This window comes from Bacillus rossius, chromosome 1, assembly GCF_032445375.1.
Source record: "Bacillus rossius redtenbacheri isolate Brsri chromosome 1, Brsri_v3, whole genome shotgun sequence".
NCBI lineage: Eukaryota > Metazoa > Arthropoda > Insecta > Phasmatodea > Bacillidae > Bacillus > Bacillus rossius.
The window spans coordinates 306,447,287-306,468,929 of NC_086330.1; the positions used below are offsets into that span (position 1 = coordinate 306,447,287).

General features: G+C 39.6%; 1 protein-coding gene across 1 annotated transcript in view; it reads left to right on the forward strand.

Moving 5' to 3' along the window:
• The first annotated feature begins 925 nt into the window (after window positions 1-925).
• LOC134527866 (cuticlin-4) overlaps window positions 926-21,643 on the forward strand; it is a 139,882-nt gene continuing 119,164 nt past the window's right edge. The window contains exon 1 of the mRNA XM_063360847.1: window positions 926-1,272. Within this exon, the coding sequence (XP_063216917.1) occupies window positions 1,189-1,272 (84 nt within the window). The 5' untranslated portion in view covers window positions 926-1,188. The remainder of the gene's footprint in view (window positions 1,273-21,643) is intronic.

The following is a 21,643-nucleotide window of genomic DNA, read 5'->3' on the forward strand; positions in this document are numbered from 1 at the left end:
TACTGGCGCCTCTAAACTATGGTACTTCCTACAAGAAACTCTGGTACACTAATATTAAGTAAGTTTCTTTGTTTATAAGCAAGTTTCGATGTCGATTTGTTTCACAAGCATTGGGCCTTATTTTTATTTAAAGATAAAATGTTAATTTTTACTTTGTAAAGCTGTAAAAAATATAGGTATATGTTTATTTACGTTACATTAATTATATTATGTAAAGAAAATAATTTACATTAAACTGTTTACGTTTACTAATGTTTTAATGATAATTCTTGGTTTCAGGGGTACCACACAAACGAATCATTCGCTCTAGGCAACTATTAGGGTAATCTTTTTTACTTGGGCTTAGCGGCTTGCCGACATAGACGCGGTAAGATACAATGACGAGACTAACCACGACAAGCTAGGACCACACCTGCAGCAAGGGCCATCCCAGTGCTGCCTGCAGTGATTGTCCTGGCCAGGATGCGGGTGTGGTGGCTTACCACTGAGCGACCACGCAGTGGTCATTTTCCACTACTTCAGACATTAATACTAATACTATGTATTTTTTCCAAGATGTAAAAACATCCTATTGATGTTTACCGTGATTGATAAACTTTTTGGTACAAACAGACTCAGGTTATTTGAAAGACAGGTGAACTTATTCTCGAACGAGGACAACAAATACTAGTCCTGGTTAGTTAGTGTTTACTTCCAAGTATTTTAAAAATAAATATTTGTTAATCACAAGGTTAGTACTTTAACTTTCTGTGAGACGGGTTCACAGTTCGACAAGCTTTATTCGAGTCGGCTACCGCGCGGTGAAGCACGACACGCACGCCGTGTACCCGGCACACGCAGCGGGTGACTGTACCGGCGCGGCCCTGACTGTACAGGTGGGAGTGGGGTGAAGGAGTGGAAAGAGGAGGGGGGGACCATCTACCTGCCCCTCCCTCAGCTCGTCGCAGTTCGCTCACAGACGCCGACGTGGTCAGAGCCGTTCGCTCACGGTAGAATTCGAACTTTTTTTTTTTCCTTTTGAAAACCCCGCGTGGGTCGCGCATGCGCGGAAGCTCGCCTGTAGAGACGCCAGCGAGGGAAGAAGCAGGCATGGCGCGTGCGGCGCTCTGAGAAACTCCGCGCCAGTGCGTGTTTAGTTTCCTCCGAGTTGAGTGCCGTAAGAGGCAGTGTCTGCGCTTCGTCCCTGCTATGGCCGTCTCAAGGACTCGCCTCCTCGGAGACCCAGGATCGCGTGGGCTGCAGCTCTTTGCGCTGGCGGTCGTTCTTCTGCAGGTGAGTTTGTGCTTAAATATATTAGTCTGTTCTGAACTTGATGGCAACTGGTTAGCAAAACAAGTCGTAGCTGTACAAAAACTATACTATTTATTCATTTAATGGCTTGTAAAGAATTTGCTAGGGAGAATCGTTAGGATGCCATCATGTAGTGAATATTGCTGAAAAAACACAATACCAACACATCTCAAGAAATTAGCAATTAACTTCATCATAAACAAAAAAATGTTGTGCTATAACCCCCCATGAATTTCCTCCCGAACACCGTCTGCTGCTTCTGTAACCACCTGTGAACGCCTTAGCTGTTGTCGCTGGGGGTACTGAAGGGATTGATATCCTAAATTACTACAAGCTCGCGTCTTTGTTAATGATTTTAAGTTTATTCATAATGTAACTAGGGATATTTGTTAAAAATAAAAACAACGGTTTGATCAATGAAATAAGCGTTAATCACATTTTTTTTTTAGAAACTTGAAAGCCAATTAGCTTACTATTTCAATGTTAATATTAACTACATAAGTGATTGCAATCGTGACTCCTGAGGTATACAGTTTTAAATTAACCGTTTCCATGTAGCATGTTTCTTTACACTCTACGTATTATATGATGTATCAAAAGAAATCTAAAAAAATTTGATTTATAAAACTTAAGAAAAAGGATGTTTCCAATATTTTACAAGAACGTAATTTTTAGAAATTTATTAATGAATTCCTAAAACTGTATGAGTTTTACGTCCACCTTATTTACATACTGTGTGATTAAAAACTATACAGCGCGTGATTTAATTATCTCAATTCATGCTAAAGTTGAAATAACAAAGTAGGCTTTTTCAAACTTTTAAACAAAAGCTCACCGGTATTGAAGTAATGGAACAATTTATGAGCTGTAAATTATACATGTTAATTATTAATTAAATTAATAATCCTCAAAAAATATGAATGAAAAATAATTTAAGATTTTAATAAACTCTGATATTATTATTAGTCATACGTACAAGCATAAACTGGACTAGTAGCAATTTAATTCACTGAAACACAAAACAACAATTTGTTGTGCTGCCACAACATGAATATATCAATACAAACTTTACCAATTTTTGTTTATAGTTTGAGCAGAATAATTTTGAACTTTCAACAAAACAATTAATTAGAAACAAAAAATTTACTCTTAATAATAAGGTAGTGTGTCAAATTTTGTTGATTTAAATAATTATTTTGTAACTACGCCATTTATAGTTTGTACTGTATGTCACAGAGAATACCCGAAGAAGAAACAAAGATGATTACGCAAACACACACATGAAACATGTCAAAAACAAGCTTATGTAAAATATTAAATGCATAGACAGCACAGAGAATTCCGTGGAAGGAATTAGAACAGTATCACAGCACAGACGAACACAGTGTAGGCTGACAACGACGAGGCAATTGCGACAAAAACAGTAAATACAAACAACAACCTTGGAAAATACGGCGACAAATATAGGAACCCAACGATGATACCAAACAGATAATCTGAACAACCCACCGACAATACAGCTTAGCACATGCGAACCCAGCGATGAAATTATACAGTTATCCTGACAAGATGTTGGGAACAGATCTCAGTTCCCGAAAAGTCACGACTGGTATGTCTAGGGAAGTCTTCTGTGTTCGTCTGTACTGTGATATTGTTTTAACTGCTACCACAGAAGGCTTTGTGCTGTCTACACTTACATCTAACATTTTACATCGGCTGATTTTGTCTTGTTTCCTGTATGTTTAGGTATTCATATTTCTTCATTTCTTTGGGTTTTCTGTATGACATACAGTAAGTGCAAACAATGGCGTATGTCCAAAACAATGATGAAACTCAATCTTGCCCATTGCAAGAATCGTTCAAAGAAAAAAATATATATGTCTCTCAAATATTTTTGGTGAAGTATAATTATATTTCTGCAGTTACAAAACATTTGTTGGTAAATAATGTACCATCCCTTCGAGAAAAATGTAATGGACGTGATGTTTTTTTCTTAGAACACTCAGAACCAAGGGCGTAAATCCCTCTGAAGGGGATGGGGGCAAGGGGCCCGGGGTCCCCCTGGAACTAAGAAGCCCCTCACTGAGGAGGCCCACTTGCGCTTGCAATAAAATGACTTTGGAACGGGTTTGTTTTTTTCTTAGAACACTCAGAACCAAGGGCGTAAATCCCTCTGAAGGGGATGGGGGCAAGGGGCCCGGGGCTTCCCTGGAACTATGAAGCCCCTCACTGAGGAGGCCCACTTGCGCTTGCAATAAAATGACTTTGGAACGGGTTTGTTTTTTCTTAGAACACTCAGAACCAAGGGCGTAAATCCCTCTGAAGGGGATGGGGGCAAGGGGCCCGGGGCCCCCCTGGAACTATGAAGCCCCTCACTGAGGAGGCCCACTTGCGCTTGCAAAAAAAATGACTTTGGAACGGGTTTGACATCAAAACTATGTCTTATGGAAAACTTTCTGTATATTTTAAAGTTTTCTGCTTATTGCATGTAGGCCAAAATACGGGTAGTATAAAACATACAAGCGCCGTATCCAGAGATGACGTTAAACCCACGTGCAGAACTCTTGGAACGCGCCATCCCTCCGCCCCCCACCACCAAAATTTCCGCTGGCGAACCCTACAGATTTTCGCCCCTGCTGAGAACCATATGAAGTTGTTTACAAACACTGTTGACAGAACAACACTGGCAGAAGGATACACTCCTTCAAGAAGTGTCAAATGTCAAGGCTAGATACAGTGATAATGAACTAAACAGTGATAACACGCTAGCCTCCCATCCCGGCTTGGCTACCCTGGTTCCAGTGCTGGCAGGGATACCAGGCAAGTGCTGGAATGGCATGCCATGGCTGGTTTCTTCGCCTTTAACCCTGCTCTGTGTAACGTCCTCGCTGTGAAGCCCAAATAAACTTAAATAAGAACAATGGGGCCATAGGAACCAGTTGATTCCATAATGCAATATCGGGACACAATGAATATTAGCTTTTACATGGATAGTTATAACGGTAAGCAATTAACACAACACAAGACTGTCTATAACGGTGCTAGCCTTAGCTCCATTCCGCTGTTACAACTTGCGAGAAAGTAATGCTGCTGTAGCTGGTGGCGTGTAATTATACGAGAAATATCGTGTTTACAAAATAAAATTCACAATAGCACACGGATTTTGAAATATAATCTAGAGTTTCTTTTTTTTTTAATTGAGCCATGATGTTTTGGCGCATTTGTATTTTCGAAAAATGTACGTCACAATCTAGTCAACCACACATGTATCTATTCTTGTTTATGAAATAAAGTTCTCAACTGATAACGTAGTACGACGTTTGGAGCTTCTGTTTGGCCTCAGAAATAACATATCATTGGTAATAACACAGCTATAAGAAATAGTTAAACCTATAGCCAGCTCTACTCAATACATATACCACACTTGTGTAAATAGTTACCAAAATGTACGATTGTAGCTTTTTGGATTGAATAACATGTAATTCAACTGTTATGTAAACTAGAGTCTTATGCTTGTGTAATGTTTTTGTTGATTGTGATTAGGCTTCAAAAGTTATCATAAGGAATAAAAAAACCAGCACTCAGCGGCAGTATTTCCTGACTTCATAATTATAATCCGATGTTTGTTTATAGGCAAAATGTGTTGGCACGTTATAAGTGTAGCACCTATAGTATGCATTATATAGGGTGAACTGTGATAATTTGACGTCTCATAATGGAAATTTAAATCCAACAATATCTCATTATAAACATCTATAGACTTAGAAGTATGTTTATCACCAATGAAGACAAATGACGAGCTAACAGATATTTCCGATATGTACTCTTTGAAATGAAATATATATTTTTATTAAATACTCTGGCAAGTATATGATAACTTTAATTAGTTCGTGAAAGCTCTCTAATTAGTCCGTGATAGGTAGCGTTTCTGCATGGTACACTTATAACTGGACTGTCACTTTCAATCACTTTCGGATCACGTGCGCATCCATCGCACACGAAAACAACTTCACTATTAACATGTTGCTGTGCACAGTGGTACTACACTCCACAAAATCTACAATCAACCCAGTCAGCACCTTATTTTTTACATCTTAATTTTAGTTTTTCCCTGTCACCCAAAAAGCTATCTTCTTCGTATTTTTCCCTTTCTGGTTTTACTGGAAATGGGTTGGACACGATATTCCTTGATAGAACTTTTTAGTGTGAGATACACCATAATTTCAAGCACATCCCACATTACTTGCATCACGATATTGATTGATCAATGTTACTTTTTTTTCAAACTAGAAGTTGGCAAACTGCAAAAGGACGTTCCAGAGTAATATGGCTGCGTTCTTATTGAAGGGTACTTTAAGGTGGTACTTCTCGTTGCAGGTCATAAATGTAGCACAGTTTTTGAATAATCAACTGCCAAAGTTACATTTCTATCGCTTTATAACGTCCAAATGAGTGGCAAATTGATGACAGAACTAAAACTCTTTAAGGTAATGCCACTGTCTACTGAATGATACAGTTAAAGTTCCTCACACGGTTTATTTCAGTTTACCAAGTCCCCGGAACTCTCACGGTTGTGATTTCGCCTCTTTTCCACCCGCCGAGAATGCTCGTCTGCTCCAGTCGGAGTCGAACCTGGACTGCCTCGGTGGAAGGGCCTGCGGTCCTAATGAGTTGCGTGGCTACTGAGGCCCTCTAGCCGCTAGCTGCGATTACATCTGCGCTAGTGAGTGAAAGTGCTAGTCGACTTTCCCCGGCGTGTGAGTTGCAGCCGGGCTTTGAGACTGGTCTCGAGAGGAAGCGGCGACCTTTCCTGCTGTCGTTTCTGTCCGAGCCGAGTCTCTCCTCGGCATTTCTTCTTGCACGGCAAATACGCACATGACGAAAACATTTGCAGTTGACATAGGCGTGCCCAGACATTTCCATTAGGGAGGGGGGGGGGGGGCTGCTAAATTTTTAAATCAGAAGCTGAATTTAGAATGTTAAATAGCCTAAATACATTCACTCATTGCCGTGTTTAATTTTTGTGCAGTATCAACGAGATATGTTTACTAGTTAATATTTATATCCGTATAATTTTAACAATCTTGAAAATATATTTTTTTTTCCATAGACAATGTTTAAAGGGTACTTACACATTTTTCCCCCTCGAATTTTCCAATAGCTTGGTCCAGATCTACCTTGATGAAATGAACTTCTTTTTAGTGAATGCAAACGCGGCAATTCAGACAACAGAACTTTAACCAACCTCTTAAAATATATTTTTTTTGCTTGGCTATTTTAAGGGACCTTGTGTTTTAAATAAACTAAGGCGGCTGTATTTCCAGAACGATAAAATGTTTAAAAATATTGTTAATTAGCACGCTGCAACACTGAAAAACAGTTTGAGTGTCACAGTGCCAGGAATATACGAATATTAACGAACGCATTAGAGAAAATGCCGATCTGAGTGATTACATTAGGGGGGGCCATGGCCCACCTGACCCCCTCTGTAGGCACGCATATGGCAGTTGCTACTTATGTCAGTCATCTTAAGAACAATGTGGGTGCGTGTACTCATGTACACGCGTTAGAAGTTATACTTACTTGGCGTATCAAAAAACTAACTTTAATTTAACATGCAAATAATTAATATATATATATATAATAAAAAGACTGGAGTGGTATTATAAATACAGGCGGTAAAGTATAAATTCAATCAAACTAAAAAAAATAATGAATATTCAGTATTAAATATTAATACAATCATGTATATAAAATTAATTATTTAATTTAGTAAAATTAATTTTAATTAATAATGAAAATCAATAAATATGCTGAAAATTTATTAAAATTTATTAATTTTAATGTTAAAAATTTAAATATTATCTACTAATTAAATAAAGGGTGAAATGATCATAAACTAAATGTTGAAAAGTATACACAGTGGGCTGTGGCAGTGCACATTGTAGGATAATCAGTCTGTGCAGCATCAGAGAAAACAGAGAACATGTTAAACTGCCAGGGGATTTGAAATTTCTGGAAATATCTGGTTAGTGTCAAGGAAATATGGTAAGTTAGAGAATTAAATTCAGGCTCAGCCTGAATTGCTAGCCTATTAATTGTCTCTTTCATTCATATTGTATGGGCTCAGTCTTTGTTGTAACACTGTTGTGCCAAGTATTCATCAGCAGAGTAATGTTTTGTATCTCGTGAAGCTTAGTTCACTGTATGATGGTGCATCGGAGTGTAACGTATGAAACATCACTAAATGCATGGCTTACAGCATTTATTTTTACCTTGTAAATAGTTTTGTCACTGTATGAAGAATCAGTTACAAAATTGTGAGTACGGAAGTATTAGGAAGTAGCGCCAAATTTATAATTGGTTTTATTCTATGGAAAAGTATTTCACGTTTGGTCACTGAAGTACGGGAAAGGGGCAAAATTCATAAACGTTAGACATGTTTATTTTGTGGGAATCTGCCCTCTTGCTCCAGCTGTTCCCTGCCAACGAGTATGTTATAGTTCATACCGCATTGGAAAAAAAATGTTGCTTCGCAGATTTTGTAGGCCATGAAGTACACCGTTTTGGCTTTTGTCTCACACTTAAATCTAAACTAGAGTCCAAATAATAAAACATATATATAGTTGTAATAACACAACACTTCCACAAATTATATGGTAAATTATCATTTTTAATGAAACAAGCTTTTGCATTGAATATAGAAATTAGTTTTACTATTTTTTCCGTAAAATTCTTCTTGCTATAAAACTTTCTAATAAAGTAATACTTGTAAATGTTAAACATATGACATGAGAATATTTATTGTTGTAGCATTGAAGAATATTTGTGTTAAATTTTGAGAAACAAGTAACTACATGGCTTTAAGTATATAATCTGTAACATAATGGAAATAACAAATCATGCTACCAAGGGAGTAATATTGCCTCCGTGTGTCTCACGGGTGCTTCATTCGTTCGCACGCTGTACACATCCATGCAACTGTAGCCATTGCAACATTTCACCAAAAAGTTATATATTTACTATCGACGTCAGCTACAAACTTCCTCTTGTTAAGTTATTAAAATCAGTGCAATCAACACTTTTCTTTGTATTCACTCACACTTTTAATTAATAAAAACTTTACCAGAATGCATATTCTTTTCAATTAACAGAACATCGAATTTATTAACCATTTGAAAAGATCAAATGAAACGTAATATTAGTCTGGTGAAGAACCATTTGTTCGCAGATGAATTAATATTGATTCAATTTAAACATGTGACTTTCAAGTGGAACAGATTATTTGTATACTTACTGTAACTATAAATATATTTTTAAAATAATAATTACCACGTACCTTTTTTTAGTGTCAGTAGACCTCTATCCGGGATATCGGTTTCGTGTTTCTCATCAATTTGTCGACTTTTCTTTTCGGCGGACATGCCCCCCTAAAAATTCTTCCAATGATTTCTGTGTCATGGCATTCTGTAGAAATTAAAATTAAAACAGTATTTTTTTTTTTAAATAAACTTACAAAATTAGAATTAAATCGCGTTAATCTAGATCGTAATTTTGTACAATAATAGGCTATACGTAATACGCAATACTCATTGTAAACTCGCTGTTTTTTTGTAAGTTGCAAGTGAACTGTTACAGCATTGCACTGCACATCGAACAGTTTTCCGAACTTCCAGTGCTTCAACTGACATCACGAAGCGAGCGTTACTTCGACAACCAAGCTGTGACTACTCTCACTTCCCCTGGGAGGCGCGTCCCTCCCTCCTGATGGAGCTTAGGGTATCCGGAAAGTTAACGATTTCCTGAACCGGGAATTTCGGTAGGTAATGTAACTAAGAATTCCCGGTACTAGGTAGTTTTATTTTTATTTTTTATTAATGATGCAGCAGTCGGTGATTGAAGTAGTAATAGTTAGTTTTTAACGCTAGAAACAAGTTTTAGTGACCAAAAGTTAAAAGATAAACATTTGTGTCACAATTTTTTATTTCAAAAAGTATCTAATAACTTGAACAAATCACTTTATTGTCAGCCTTACTTTCAACCTGGACTTTAGAGAGAAAAAATATATTTGAACATGTAATCGTTTTTTAACGCATACAAAATCGCAGAATTATTAACTTAAAATAACATTTCTTAGTTTCTCAACAGAATGCAAAGAACATGGCCATGTAAAGGAACTGGCACGCGGCAGTCCGAGCGCCGCCTGGACTGAGGAGCGCCCGCCCGCCGCGCCGGTTCGGGCGGCGGAACGAAATTTGACACCGTCCATGTCGAGTCCCGAAAGTACCGAAAGAACTTGGAATCGATTTTAATTTCCCGGTTCTTTTACTATATCAAAAAAAACCGGGAATTTCCCAAGATTTCCCGGTTCTGAACCCTAATTCCAAGCGAGGCAAATATTCGCACGTACATTGAGTGCCGAGTACGACTTCTCCTGAATAATAATGCATAACATGAAACATAATATAAAAACGAATATAAAAAATATTTTCACAACTTATTTGCAATTATAGAGGGTGCAAAATACATACTTTGCTCCCTCCAACAAATATCGACAATATCAGTGCGGGGGCAACTGCCCCCTCTGCCCCGGTTCCGGAGCACTGTGTAAAAAGTCAGAGGAAAGTCAGGGAGTTCGGTTGTGGGGCTTGCTGCAGCCTGATGAAGTCAAGCCACGACACGACAGTTACGTTTCCCGGAAAGCTCCGTTGAGAAGTGAACTCCATTTGGCCAAGAAAAAAAAACAAAATATCGGTGTCGTTGCGATAACTGCAGCGAGAACGTTAACTGTATGTTGTTCCGATAGTCCATAGTGAACTTGAGTGGAGTAGAAACACAGTGAGCGTTTCAAATGGTTTGGTTTGAGTTATGCTGTTTGGGATTTTGTAAACCTCCAATTGGAATGCTTCGATCTTCACTCGTACGCATCATCGGCATTCGCATAAAATGTCAAGTATTTTAGTTAAACTTGGAATAATATTGTTAGGGAAATTGTGTGGGGAGAAAACGGGCTCGGTAAAGGATTTCCCAGTTAATTTAATTCAGTTTTATTTACTACCAATGTCTACATTATCAATCAAATGGCTTCACTCAAGATCTATGTTCACAATTAATGTCCACAACAGTTAGTCTTACACTGACCATTCAAACATTAAGACTGACCACTGGAGCCTGGCTCGCCAGTGGCTCGCTCGCCTGCCAGTCTGACCACTCACCGCAGTGCTCGATCACTGCCTCGCCCCTCACCCGCGCCCGCCGCGTCGCAACACCGCCCCGACTCGCTGCCGCAGAGGCTCTCAATCTGTCTCCCGCGGGTCGCCACCAGACACTCTTCCCCGACGGCCAGCCCGAGTCGCTCCGCTGTCGCTGGTGCCACTCCCCGGTAGGCGGTGCTAACCCTCACACACTCGCTGATCACGAGGGTATCGCCAGCCTTCCTCCCAGATGGGGCCCTACTACTCTCCTACTGGCCCTTTTATGCCCGCGGAGGCCAGGCGCCTGGTTGACGCCACGAGTGTCCCTGGCCCCGATGGCTCAGGCCTCGCCCATCCCCCGAGGCGACGACCCCAGAACTCTTCCCCAATGGCCTCTTCCACACGGGCCACTCGGTGTCCTGAACAAGCCACCGAGTAGCGCTACTGAGTGGCTACTTTCGGTGGCCCGTGTGGATGAACAAGCTGCAGAGGAGCGCCACAGAGGTCATGGACTCCGTCGAGGAAGCTCTTCTCCTGGTCCCCCCCCCCCCCTCCTACGTCGTCAACGTCGTCGCAGGCAACAGCGATCACTGTGGATGCACCCTATAACATCCGACCAGCTGGCTAGTGGACAGTTCTACACTATAACGAGTACGCTTAAAGAAGACACTTCAAAGTTTTTTTTTTTTATATTTTCAAATTAGACAAGATTCTTTTGCAAAGCTTCTTGCCTTGCTTAAAGTTCTCATCGAGAAGGCTGACACCAACTCAAGAAGAAGTATTCCTGCTGAAGAGAGACTTGCAATAACACTAAGATGGGTATCAATTTTTGTATTATTTTTTTTTGAGAGACTAGGATAATTTTTTAAAACTATAATTGCTTTTTCAATTAAACTACATTTTACAAAATGGAAAAACCCCTTTCTGGTTTTTGTGACTAAACAAATGTACACTAAAATACACAAACAAAACAGTTAAATAATAATTATTCTAGTTATTGAATAAATAAACATAAAACTTCAGTCAGAAATGCATACATGAAACACAATTACAATAAATGTAGCGAACACTTTACACTAGAAAGAAATTATTTTTTACAAAATTTCAGTAGTTATAGAAATATTGTAAAAATTAATATTAAAAAAGTCTTCACGTATATTAGAATCATCAGACTAACTTGGGATGCTGCTGTCGATGGTGGTCGAAATTGCTAAGCGGATTCGTGCCTGAAGAACTTGCTGTTGGATACATTGGTGTGCTGAAAGAATTTTGACTGATTGAAATGACTGCTTGAGGTCGTCTGTCCATTGGTAGGTGCATGAATGACTGTATGCTGGAGAGGAAAAGCATGTGGAGATACCATGCTCGATGAAGGGTGACCTGGGTGTAAATGAGAAACTGGATAATGGGGATGTGAAGCTGCAGCCTGTCTGTACCTTTTTAGAGTATGCATGATTTCTACTTTTATAAATATTTTCAAAATCAAATATTTGTTTTTAATAATTGGGCAGCTTTGCATCTTAGCCACATTGAATTCCTTTCATTATTTTAACATTTTATGTTGAAATAAAACTGCAATCACAAAAAGAAACAATTACTTGTTTTTCTTTCAAATACACATACAGAAATTGGAACGTACCTGCTTGGTTCTTTTTAGCAGCATCCATGTCATCAAAATCTGATACAAAAATCCTACACATTTCTTCCCAAGCCTTCCCTCGTAACATTTTATTGCTGTAGGCATCAGATCTTGTATCCCAAATTGCTGGTCGTGATTCTATCTTCTCAGTGATAAAACGGTCGCAATCTAAAGAAGCAGTCGGAAAACAGTCCGCACGTGTCAGGTACCGGAGAGCGTCCTAGCAGCAGTCGCCTGACGCGCGACAGGAAGCGGCCCGTGTGAACGGCTTCACGCCGCTCTGTGGCGCGAACCCGCGTCCGCCCGCCACAGACGCGCACGGCCGTCGCCCGTGTGGAAGGACGTGGGGTGCCGGAGGGAAGGGTAGCGAGGACCCTTGTAACCCGGCGAGGCACGGGCCACGCCGGAGGACCGCTGGAAGGCCATTGGCCCCTCGCACAGCCGTGCTCCCAGTACGTTCCTAACAATGTTCAAGTAAAAGCCTTATATTCGTAAGGACGAAGGCTGGGAACCGAAGAACTCTATATTGATTTAAACTGTTTTTTATGTAATAAGTATTTTCTGTATATTAAATTTAAAATTTACGTTCGTTAAAACATAGTATTTTTTTTTAATTGTAGGCCTATGGAATGATTGAAGTTAAGAGTGACTGTCAGCTACTAAAAGTTTCCGTTGATATGTAGTTTCCCCTGTGAAGTCATTGGGGTTTGGTATTTATTTCATTTTTGGGAACGGCGACAACTGTAATAGTACTTACTGTCAATAGACACTATGTTTTAGTCATTAGAAATCTGTTTATATGTGATATATGCCTTAAATAAGGAAAGTTTTCAATATTAAATGATTAAAACAAGTCGACATCAGGGACCAGGCTTCCCTCTGAACATACTTGAACTGGATTGTAACAAGGACAGGAGAGAGGCATATTGCCTATACATTTCCGTTGTGCTTGTTCACGCCTATACTTTTAAGCTGGCAAGATTTATTACGGATAAAAATGGGGGATTACGGAAAAACTAAACACAATCTTAAGGCTGGACTGCATTCGCTACAGCACTCACCCAACACACTCTCACAGTACACTAACAGATGGCAGCTGCTGCATTGGGCACAGAGTGCGGAAGTTGTCCATTCATACTTCTCTCTCTGCTAAGCGCCGATATCTGTGTATACTACGTCAGCGGCATGCGGTAGCTGAAGATTGTTTGGATTAATGCATTTCAAAGATAATAAGTTAAACTAATTTGAATAAGTTATTTATATGTGAGGTAATTCTTTATTGTAAATGATGTCCAGTAGTAAAAAATAAAACGACGAAATGAAATAGGCCTTATTTGTTTTAGGGTATACAATATGTTCGTATGGTAATAGCTGACAAAATTCAAACTATTGAAAGTGAAAATTTTGACAGAATTAGAAGAGGGAGAAAAACCATAGAGATATTTAACTCCGCTGTGTTGTGTGCGAATGTAGCTTCGACTTATGTGCTTCTGACTATGCTGTTTGCGTGCTGTCGTGAATATGACCTAGGCTTCTCAGTTACGGATGCCTAAACGCTTGGATGAATCACTGAGATTGGAGCCCAGGATAATGCTATTACAGTAGCGGTTAAGCGAGGTTATGTAGACTAGTAATTACGTGAAGGTAGCCGAGAGAGTCACGTCGAAACTATGCCCCAGAGAACACGCCCTGGCCGTCTAATTGCCAGAGAGAGCGTTCTTACGAAAGAGCGAGAGTTTTAAACTGACTATTCGTATTTGTTGTTTTGTTTTCCACGTAAGTATTCCGCATGTAGATTGGAACTGAAACGCGCCACATTAATTTCAACAGTTTTCATGCTATTGGAAATTTGCCATCATTAAGGCAAATATAACACACTAAGAAATTTTCTAAAGCCACAAAATAGTTCTATAAGTAGTTGTAATCTTTATCAATAAAGAATTCAATACTAAACGCTAATTACTTCACAGAAGAAACTATTTGTATTCATCAGTCATTATAAGCATCAAGCATTTCATTAAAGTAGCTACATGATATGCTTTAACGAAGCAATATTTTGACAATCAAATGATAGAACTTTGTTACGACCTAAAAAAAAATTGTTGAAAAATGATGTCATCTTTATGTTCCAGTCTCTTCCCCTCTACAAAATAAATCAGTTAAAATTCGCAGCCAATCAACAAATGATCAATGATTCTAATTTGGAGTGCAGCTTAGCTTTTAGCGTGGGCACGCACGTATTGTTATCGTTTACAACCAAAAATTAATAATAATATGAATAGAGGCCTACCTATGTGTTTGGAATGCAACTTGCCTTATCTACAGATTATGCATTAACAATTATGAACATTGCGAGTGTATAACAGTAAGCATCTAAGTTTATTTGAACTTTTGTTGTGGGTTTTGATCGTCAAACAGGGCATGTGGTAGCATGTGCGTTGATATGTTTGTAGGTTGAGAAGCTACACTGTTAGAAATTACAGTAACTTTAAGGACTGTTTAACGAAGAATTTAACTTAAATAATCAAGAGCTCTTCGTAATGTCAAATAATATAATCTCTTTGAAAATACGGCGTACTGCGAATTCCGGGTTGTATGTTAACGTTCTAAACAAAGGTGGACAAAACGCTTTCTTACTCTAGACTTAACCAGTTTTGGAATTTTATGTTAATATACACACGAATATATTTTTTTTAAATTCATGTTCAGGTTAAGTGAACTCAGTGTCCTTTAATTTACGAAGTTGGCTGTAAATTTTCGAATATCCCTGAGTAATTTGTAATCAGCGTTCTTCGTAATTTGAATGTGAAAATTTTGAAAAGTGAGGACGCAGCCTGAACCACAGGCTCCACCAGTACAATGGCTGCAGTTAGCGAGAAACAATCCGTAAGGATGTCCGAATTCTTTCAATGCTTACACAACCGTGTGTATCAACAAATAAATAAATATTCGTCAGTCCTTTATTTGCGGTAACAAATTCTTCGCGATCTATTTCCAAGCATTAGGTATATATATTGTGTACACGTTTAAGTTGATCAATTTACAATAACAAATACACACACATACACGCGAGCCACGTTAGACGTTTCAGCAGCCCTAGTTGAAGCTATCTGAGGGATAAATGTGCCTGGAGAGTTCCAGGGAACTGGAAGAAGTGTGGATGGCCACCGGGAATCAAACCCGCTCCCCCAATTCCGCCAGTGTCCACCCCTGCGGCAACTGCTGGAAGCATGTATGTTATAGAGAATAGGATATCATGTCACATTGCGTCTAAGGTCTCAAATAGACTATGTTTTTTTGCAAGCTTAATTCAGTATTTCCAATATACTTCTTGTTCGATAGTTTCTTGTAATCATAGATGTAACATAAATATGTTTCAACTAAGTACGAACTATTCTCGCGTTGCAATGAACACTCTCTGAAGTTTAGTTCATTTTAACTACGACTTAAATAAATAACTTGAAATAATCCATAAAATTCATAATATATATGTATATTTTTAATGTCTTAAGTTGTTTGGGTGATATAAAATTTTTAATTATAATATTTTTATTTTTCACAAAACATTTTGCAATCTCAATGCAGATATTTATGAAATATCGTCATGCAATTAATAACATGTTTGAATCCTATGGAGGTTTTAATGTCATTTTTCTTTTTAGGTAGGTTTTTAAAGAAATATTACGTATTTCAATCGTTACCATAGTGCGACTCTCGGAGATTGTCTACCAATTTTTACTTTTAATGGTTTATAGACCCCAAAACCATCGTCACTTCAAAAGTTTATTTACATAACTTGTTATGGTCACGATAATTACCATAATTTCTGTAAAATTACTTCAACACTGATAGCTACATAAAATAAAAAAACTGGAAATTCTCGGTCTTGTTTGTTAATGGAAAAGTTGGACCATTGGGTTAGGAATGGATGAAGATTTTTTGGAAAAATTAAAAACCACTTTAATTATCTTAATATAAAAAAATATTGCATCCAATAAGATTATTATCTCTCTTAAGAGAAGTACAAAAAAACTTTTGATGGAAGGTGATGATTTCCAACCATTAGTGTAATGAGTTATGCTGCTATTATTTACTACAGCTTTCCAAGTATCAGAATGAGATAGAAACTAAGAAAAACTTATTGACATTTCAATACACTGTAAAGATAGTTCGTCAATTTACGTTAACAAATGATAATTAATTTTACATTATTGTTGCGTTACTTTGGGGGGAAAAAGAAAAAATTGTGGAATATTGCCCAAATGTTTCTATAAAACATTTTTTTTTAAATTCAGGCTACGGTAAAAATACGTGAATGTAATATTAAATTACAATAATCTATTATGGTACTAAATTACATATTGGAACTTACAGGCCTATGAGAAAATACACACACGATAAGTGTTCAATTAATTAATGTAATAATTTTTAAACCCTACACTCTTTTTTTTTACACACGTCATTGCAAAAGTGCATAATTTTGTTAGAGTATACTTAACAAAGACCGAGTATCGGCATAAATACGTATTCATATTCAAGAAATCTCATTAAATGTAGATACGTTTACTCTTTACGTAGCCCTTGTTGAACAAATGGTTAATGCTAATGCTGTTTCATTAACACCTAATAGTGATGGAGAGGTCAAACCCATGGACGTACATAAGTCGTCGGGGGTTCGATACTGCACCAGTGCACTCGTTCAAGTGCTTGTTATGTAAGGTCTTGTTATAAGTAACATGGATCCCAAGGCTAAAGCTAAAAAAATTATTTCAGAAGTACGATTTCACACATTCATGGCTTTTTGTAAATTTAATCAATATCGTGCATAGTTAACTGGTATAAGCAATATATATTTATAGCGATGTAAATATACATACCATGGAGTTAAAATATATCAACAGCTATACCAAATTTACCAAACCATGATAATTAATGTATTTTTACACTGTTGATCATGTTTTGTTGAAACTGTTGAATGCTAACATCTTAGGCGTGAAACTGTAGTCACATCAGTGGAGACTGTACTGCCATAAAGAACAAACTTGTCTCAGAGTGTGGCCTGAAGTGGCCGAGGAAAGCGCGCCAGGAACCACAGCGCACAGCCTGGTGGGAACTGTAGTTCCCAGCCACGTGGCACGGCCCACCGGAGACGGACGGCCCGCATCTGCCGGTGACGCAAACACAGTCCGCGGTGGTCGTGCTTCACGCGCCGGCTCGAGCTCTCGAGAGCACGGCCCGGGAACAGCGACAAGATGGCCGGCGATAACCCCGCCTGACAGGAGCATGTCGGCCAGTTCTGCGGCCTCGTGTCCTCACATGCAGCCTCGAGGCCTGGAGGGCCTGTGGTGCTTCCCAGGGGCGCAGATCTGCAGGATTCGCACGGGACCACGCAGCAATCAGCTGGAAAAGGGGTGGGGAGGGCCGCCTTGCCCGAAAGTTTTGTGCGTGGGCTTGACAGACCGGTCATTTCTGGTTGTGCGTTGTGTAATAAAACGTGTAATTTTGACACCATATCCGTTTCACAATCACGCTTTTGCAAGCGTAAGCGGGCCCTCTCAGTCAGCGAAGGGATTCTTAATAACAAGGGGGGGGGGAAGGCTGCCCCCCTCGGGAACCAGCCAACTGTTGTCCATTTTGTGTGTGTGAGTTTGTTATTATTAATTGATCAACTTTAAAGTGTACACATTAGATATAGGTAGATATTGCTTGAAAATAGATCGAGAAGAATTTTTTACCGTAAACAAAGCACTGCCGAATATTTATGCCTTTTTTTTTTTTTATACACACAGTATTGAAAGAATTCGGACATCCTTTACGGACTGTTTCTCGCTAACTGCAGCCTTTGTACTGGAGAATCCTGTGGTTCAGGCTGTGTCCTCACTGTTGGGAAACAGCCGCGGTATACTTCGAATAACAGGCATATAAACCCTCCCCCACCCCTCATCTTAAAACCTTCATCATCTCTCTATGGACGAACACAGAAACAGGACAAAGTGGAAACAGTGTTTCACTTAGATGAAAGCAACAAAAATAATCTACAGTGACAAATATATTTTCAATAGCATTGCCATAGTCAAGCAGTCGGTAAAAATGTCCTGCTAAGCATTCGCATGGCTCACACCCCGTCATCATGGAATTGGCAGTTTTTCGCTATAATTCATATTTTTAAATATCCATCGCATTTATTTGCATGGCGAGGTATAATACAGTTAGATAAAAGCCCATTTCGAGGATTAATTTCACGATAGGCTAATGTTCAAATAGTTATATCTCTGTTCTGTTTTTACTGACATATCACAGCTCATCTGGAAGACTCTGGTCTTATGAGAAACACTCATCCAAAGCAGTGCCACTACGTTGGGACGTCTCACAAGACAGCAACCAATGAGCGGGTGACATTTGCCCGAGTATACGTAGAATTGTAGTGTCTATCCTAGAGGTAATTGAACCCGCGAATTTTTCCGGTCCCAAAATATAGTATATTTCTTAGCTGCTTCGTAGCTGACGTGACAGCGCCATCTCTCCGCGCTAGAAGAAACAAGCCCTGCCAGTACACCGCGCCTGTGAGGTCATTGCTGCTCGCCGTTCCACTGCTGGCTCTGTTCCCGAGGTCCGGTCACGACCCGCGCGCGCCTTCGAAGGGCGTGACCCTGCGTCACGTGACCCCACGCATCCCCACGAGTGAGCCACAGAGCAGGCAACATCGCAGGAGCGTAGCAGCGAGGTCGGAGGTACTGGAGCGCTCGGGCTGGACTCAACATGCCTCTACACCATCAAGCGTTTTTAGAGTGCTTATTGCTAGACATAAAGCAGGGGCGTATGCCGAGGAGGGGGGAGAGGGAATATCCCCTCCCCCCGAAATCCTTAAAAATAACAGAGCGCCCGGAGAGGGGGGTGATGTTTGGATTTCATTTATTCTTCAATTATTTAAGAATGCTAGCCTTTTTCGTATTTATTAGAAATTTGATTAAAATAAGTTAACAAACACGGATTATCAAATGTATTACTCACTTAAAAATAACTGTTTAGGATATGAATAATGATTAATTAATAAATATTACTCACTGTTCAAATATACCATAAAGAAAAACGGCGCGTGTTACTGTTTCTTCAAACAATTCTGCCGTTTGGCACACGCCAAATCTCTAAACGAAATTTGAAATTCATAACAGTTAGCGCTATCTATGCGGGATATGCAGGGACTGTCTCAACAGCGCTCGCTATGCTGCTGGTTGAACAATGAGGAACGCGAGCAAGCTGGTACCAAAAATAAAATTCAAGGCATTCACAGCTGACTGTATAAGATACACATACTGACACACACAGACACACAGACACACAGACACAATATATACACATACATACACACATACCTCTCTCTCTCGATATATATATATATATATATAGTAACAAGCACATGCACTTACTCTCTGTCTTATTCTTTCGTTCATCTATCTCTCTCCTGATCCACGCGAACATATATTTCAGCATGGAGGTGTAAGTAGAAGGAAAATGGTCCTTTCTGGATGCCTTGGTCACAAGAGGAGAGGATAACCACACCGGCCATAGTTTTTACAGAAAGCCAACACACACAGACGGGATCTACAGGCGAGTTCACACCACCCTCCATCTCAGAAGAGAACAGTAACCTCAACTTTGGTCAACAGAGCTATAGTCATTTGCGAATAAGACAATATTAGGGAAGAAATTAAACATGGAACAAGTGCTCTTCAAGCAAATGGTTATTAATAAACAGAACTTAGGAAAGCCATAAAGCTACCTCAACTGCAAAATAAAGAGCATCTTCCTAATAAATCTTTCATTCTTTACGTCAAAGGAATTTCAGTTGTAAGATTTCTTAGGAAGCATGAAATCCATATAATTCTCAAACCTATAAACAAGATTGATGGGGCATTGACATCTGTGAAAGACAAAACTCCATCCGAAAACCTAGCAGGTGTGTACAAGATTCCATGTTCTTGTGGAAGGTATATATAGGACAAACTGGCAGACGAATAATCACAAGAGTTAAATAACATATCGGACTATAAACATGAAAACCCACGATCAATTATAGCCGAACACTCCTTGAAAACCAGACACATGTTGACAGACACCATAACCAACATCCGACAATACAAGAAAAGATATATTCAAAAATCAGTAGAAATATTTAAAAAAAAAAAACCAGCAAACATAAATAGAGAAGATGGCTACAAATTAAGCAGAATATGAGACCCACTCTTCAGAAAACCTCAAAACCTAGCTCTGTATCTAACAAATGACAGGTTACCTCTGGTTGGCCAAACAGCCCAGCTAAACAGAAGAGAAGAGGCCACTAATTTGCCAGCACCCCCAGCCAATCACAGAAGCCCAGCTCCGATTAGCCAAACCAACAGGCTTACCAGACGAAAGGAAGGTTGTGATTGGCCCATAGCTGCAGCCAATCGGGAAACACTCCTCTCAGGCGAGAGTATGAAAGGCAGAAGAACTTGTAATAACCTCAGTAGGTAACTGCCCCGATGATTGCGACTTCAATGTCGACCGAAACGTCGATATATTAGCCTTGGTCACGACAACAATCCAGAAGCCAAGCTACTTCTGCTATTAACTAGATAAAACCATAGGCGTAAGTCCCGTGAGGAGGGGGGGGGGGGGGTTGCACTAGAATAAGAAGCCCATCCCAGGGCCCACTTGTGCTTGCAAAATCGTGACTGTGAAATGGGTTTGATGAATATAAATGTCAAAATTATGTTTTAAGGAAAACTTTTAGTTTATTTTTAAATGTTTTCTCCATATTGCATGTATATAGGCCAGAATATGTGCAGTATACAACATACAAACACCCACCAAGCGATGACTTGTGTCAGTTAAAAACCCACGTGCAAAATTCTCGGGCCGCGCGGAATTTCCCCCGGGAATTTCCACGAGTCCCACTTGAGAATCCTACAGATGTGTACTTCTAAATAAAATCATTTATAAACAACTACCCTATCTTATAATATGAATTGGTTTGAATGATAACTGATTTGTATGATCGCAATAATGTAGTAGACTGCCCTTGCCACCTCGCTGTGCCGCCCCGCGGTTAAAGAACTCGCGACGAGGAAAGTGCTCGAGAACCAGCGCCGTGCGGGCGTGGCCACAGACTCTCTGACCTTGAGGCGGTCTGCAGCTGAACATTCCGAGCCCGCGGGCGTCTCGACAGACACACCCTGGGCGCGGCCAGGGTCAGCTCTCGGCGCGTCGGAACTGTTAGTCGCTAGTTCGCGAAGAAACAGTTCCGAGATGTGACAGTGGAAGGAATGTTGTACTAATCACCCGTAGGTAGCCGCATGCATTTTTTTTTCCCGCGAAAATGGTCTGATAGCTTATTAGGCTGCAGTAAGGTTTTTCCCGCGCTGGCGATTGTTTCCTTGCAATTGGTGGCCGTCTGCAAGAGAAGCCATTGACCTGTTTGGCTGGGATGTTCAGGACACCTCCGCGTTGGAGGACTATGATTGGTGTGGTGACAGTACCT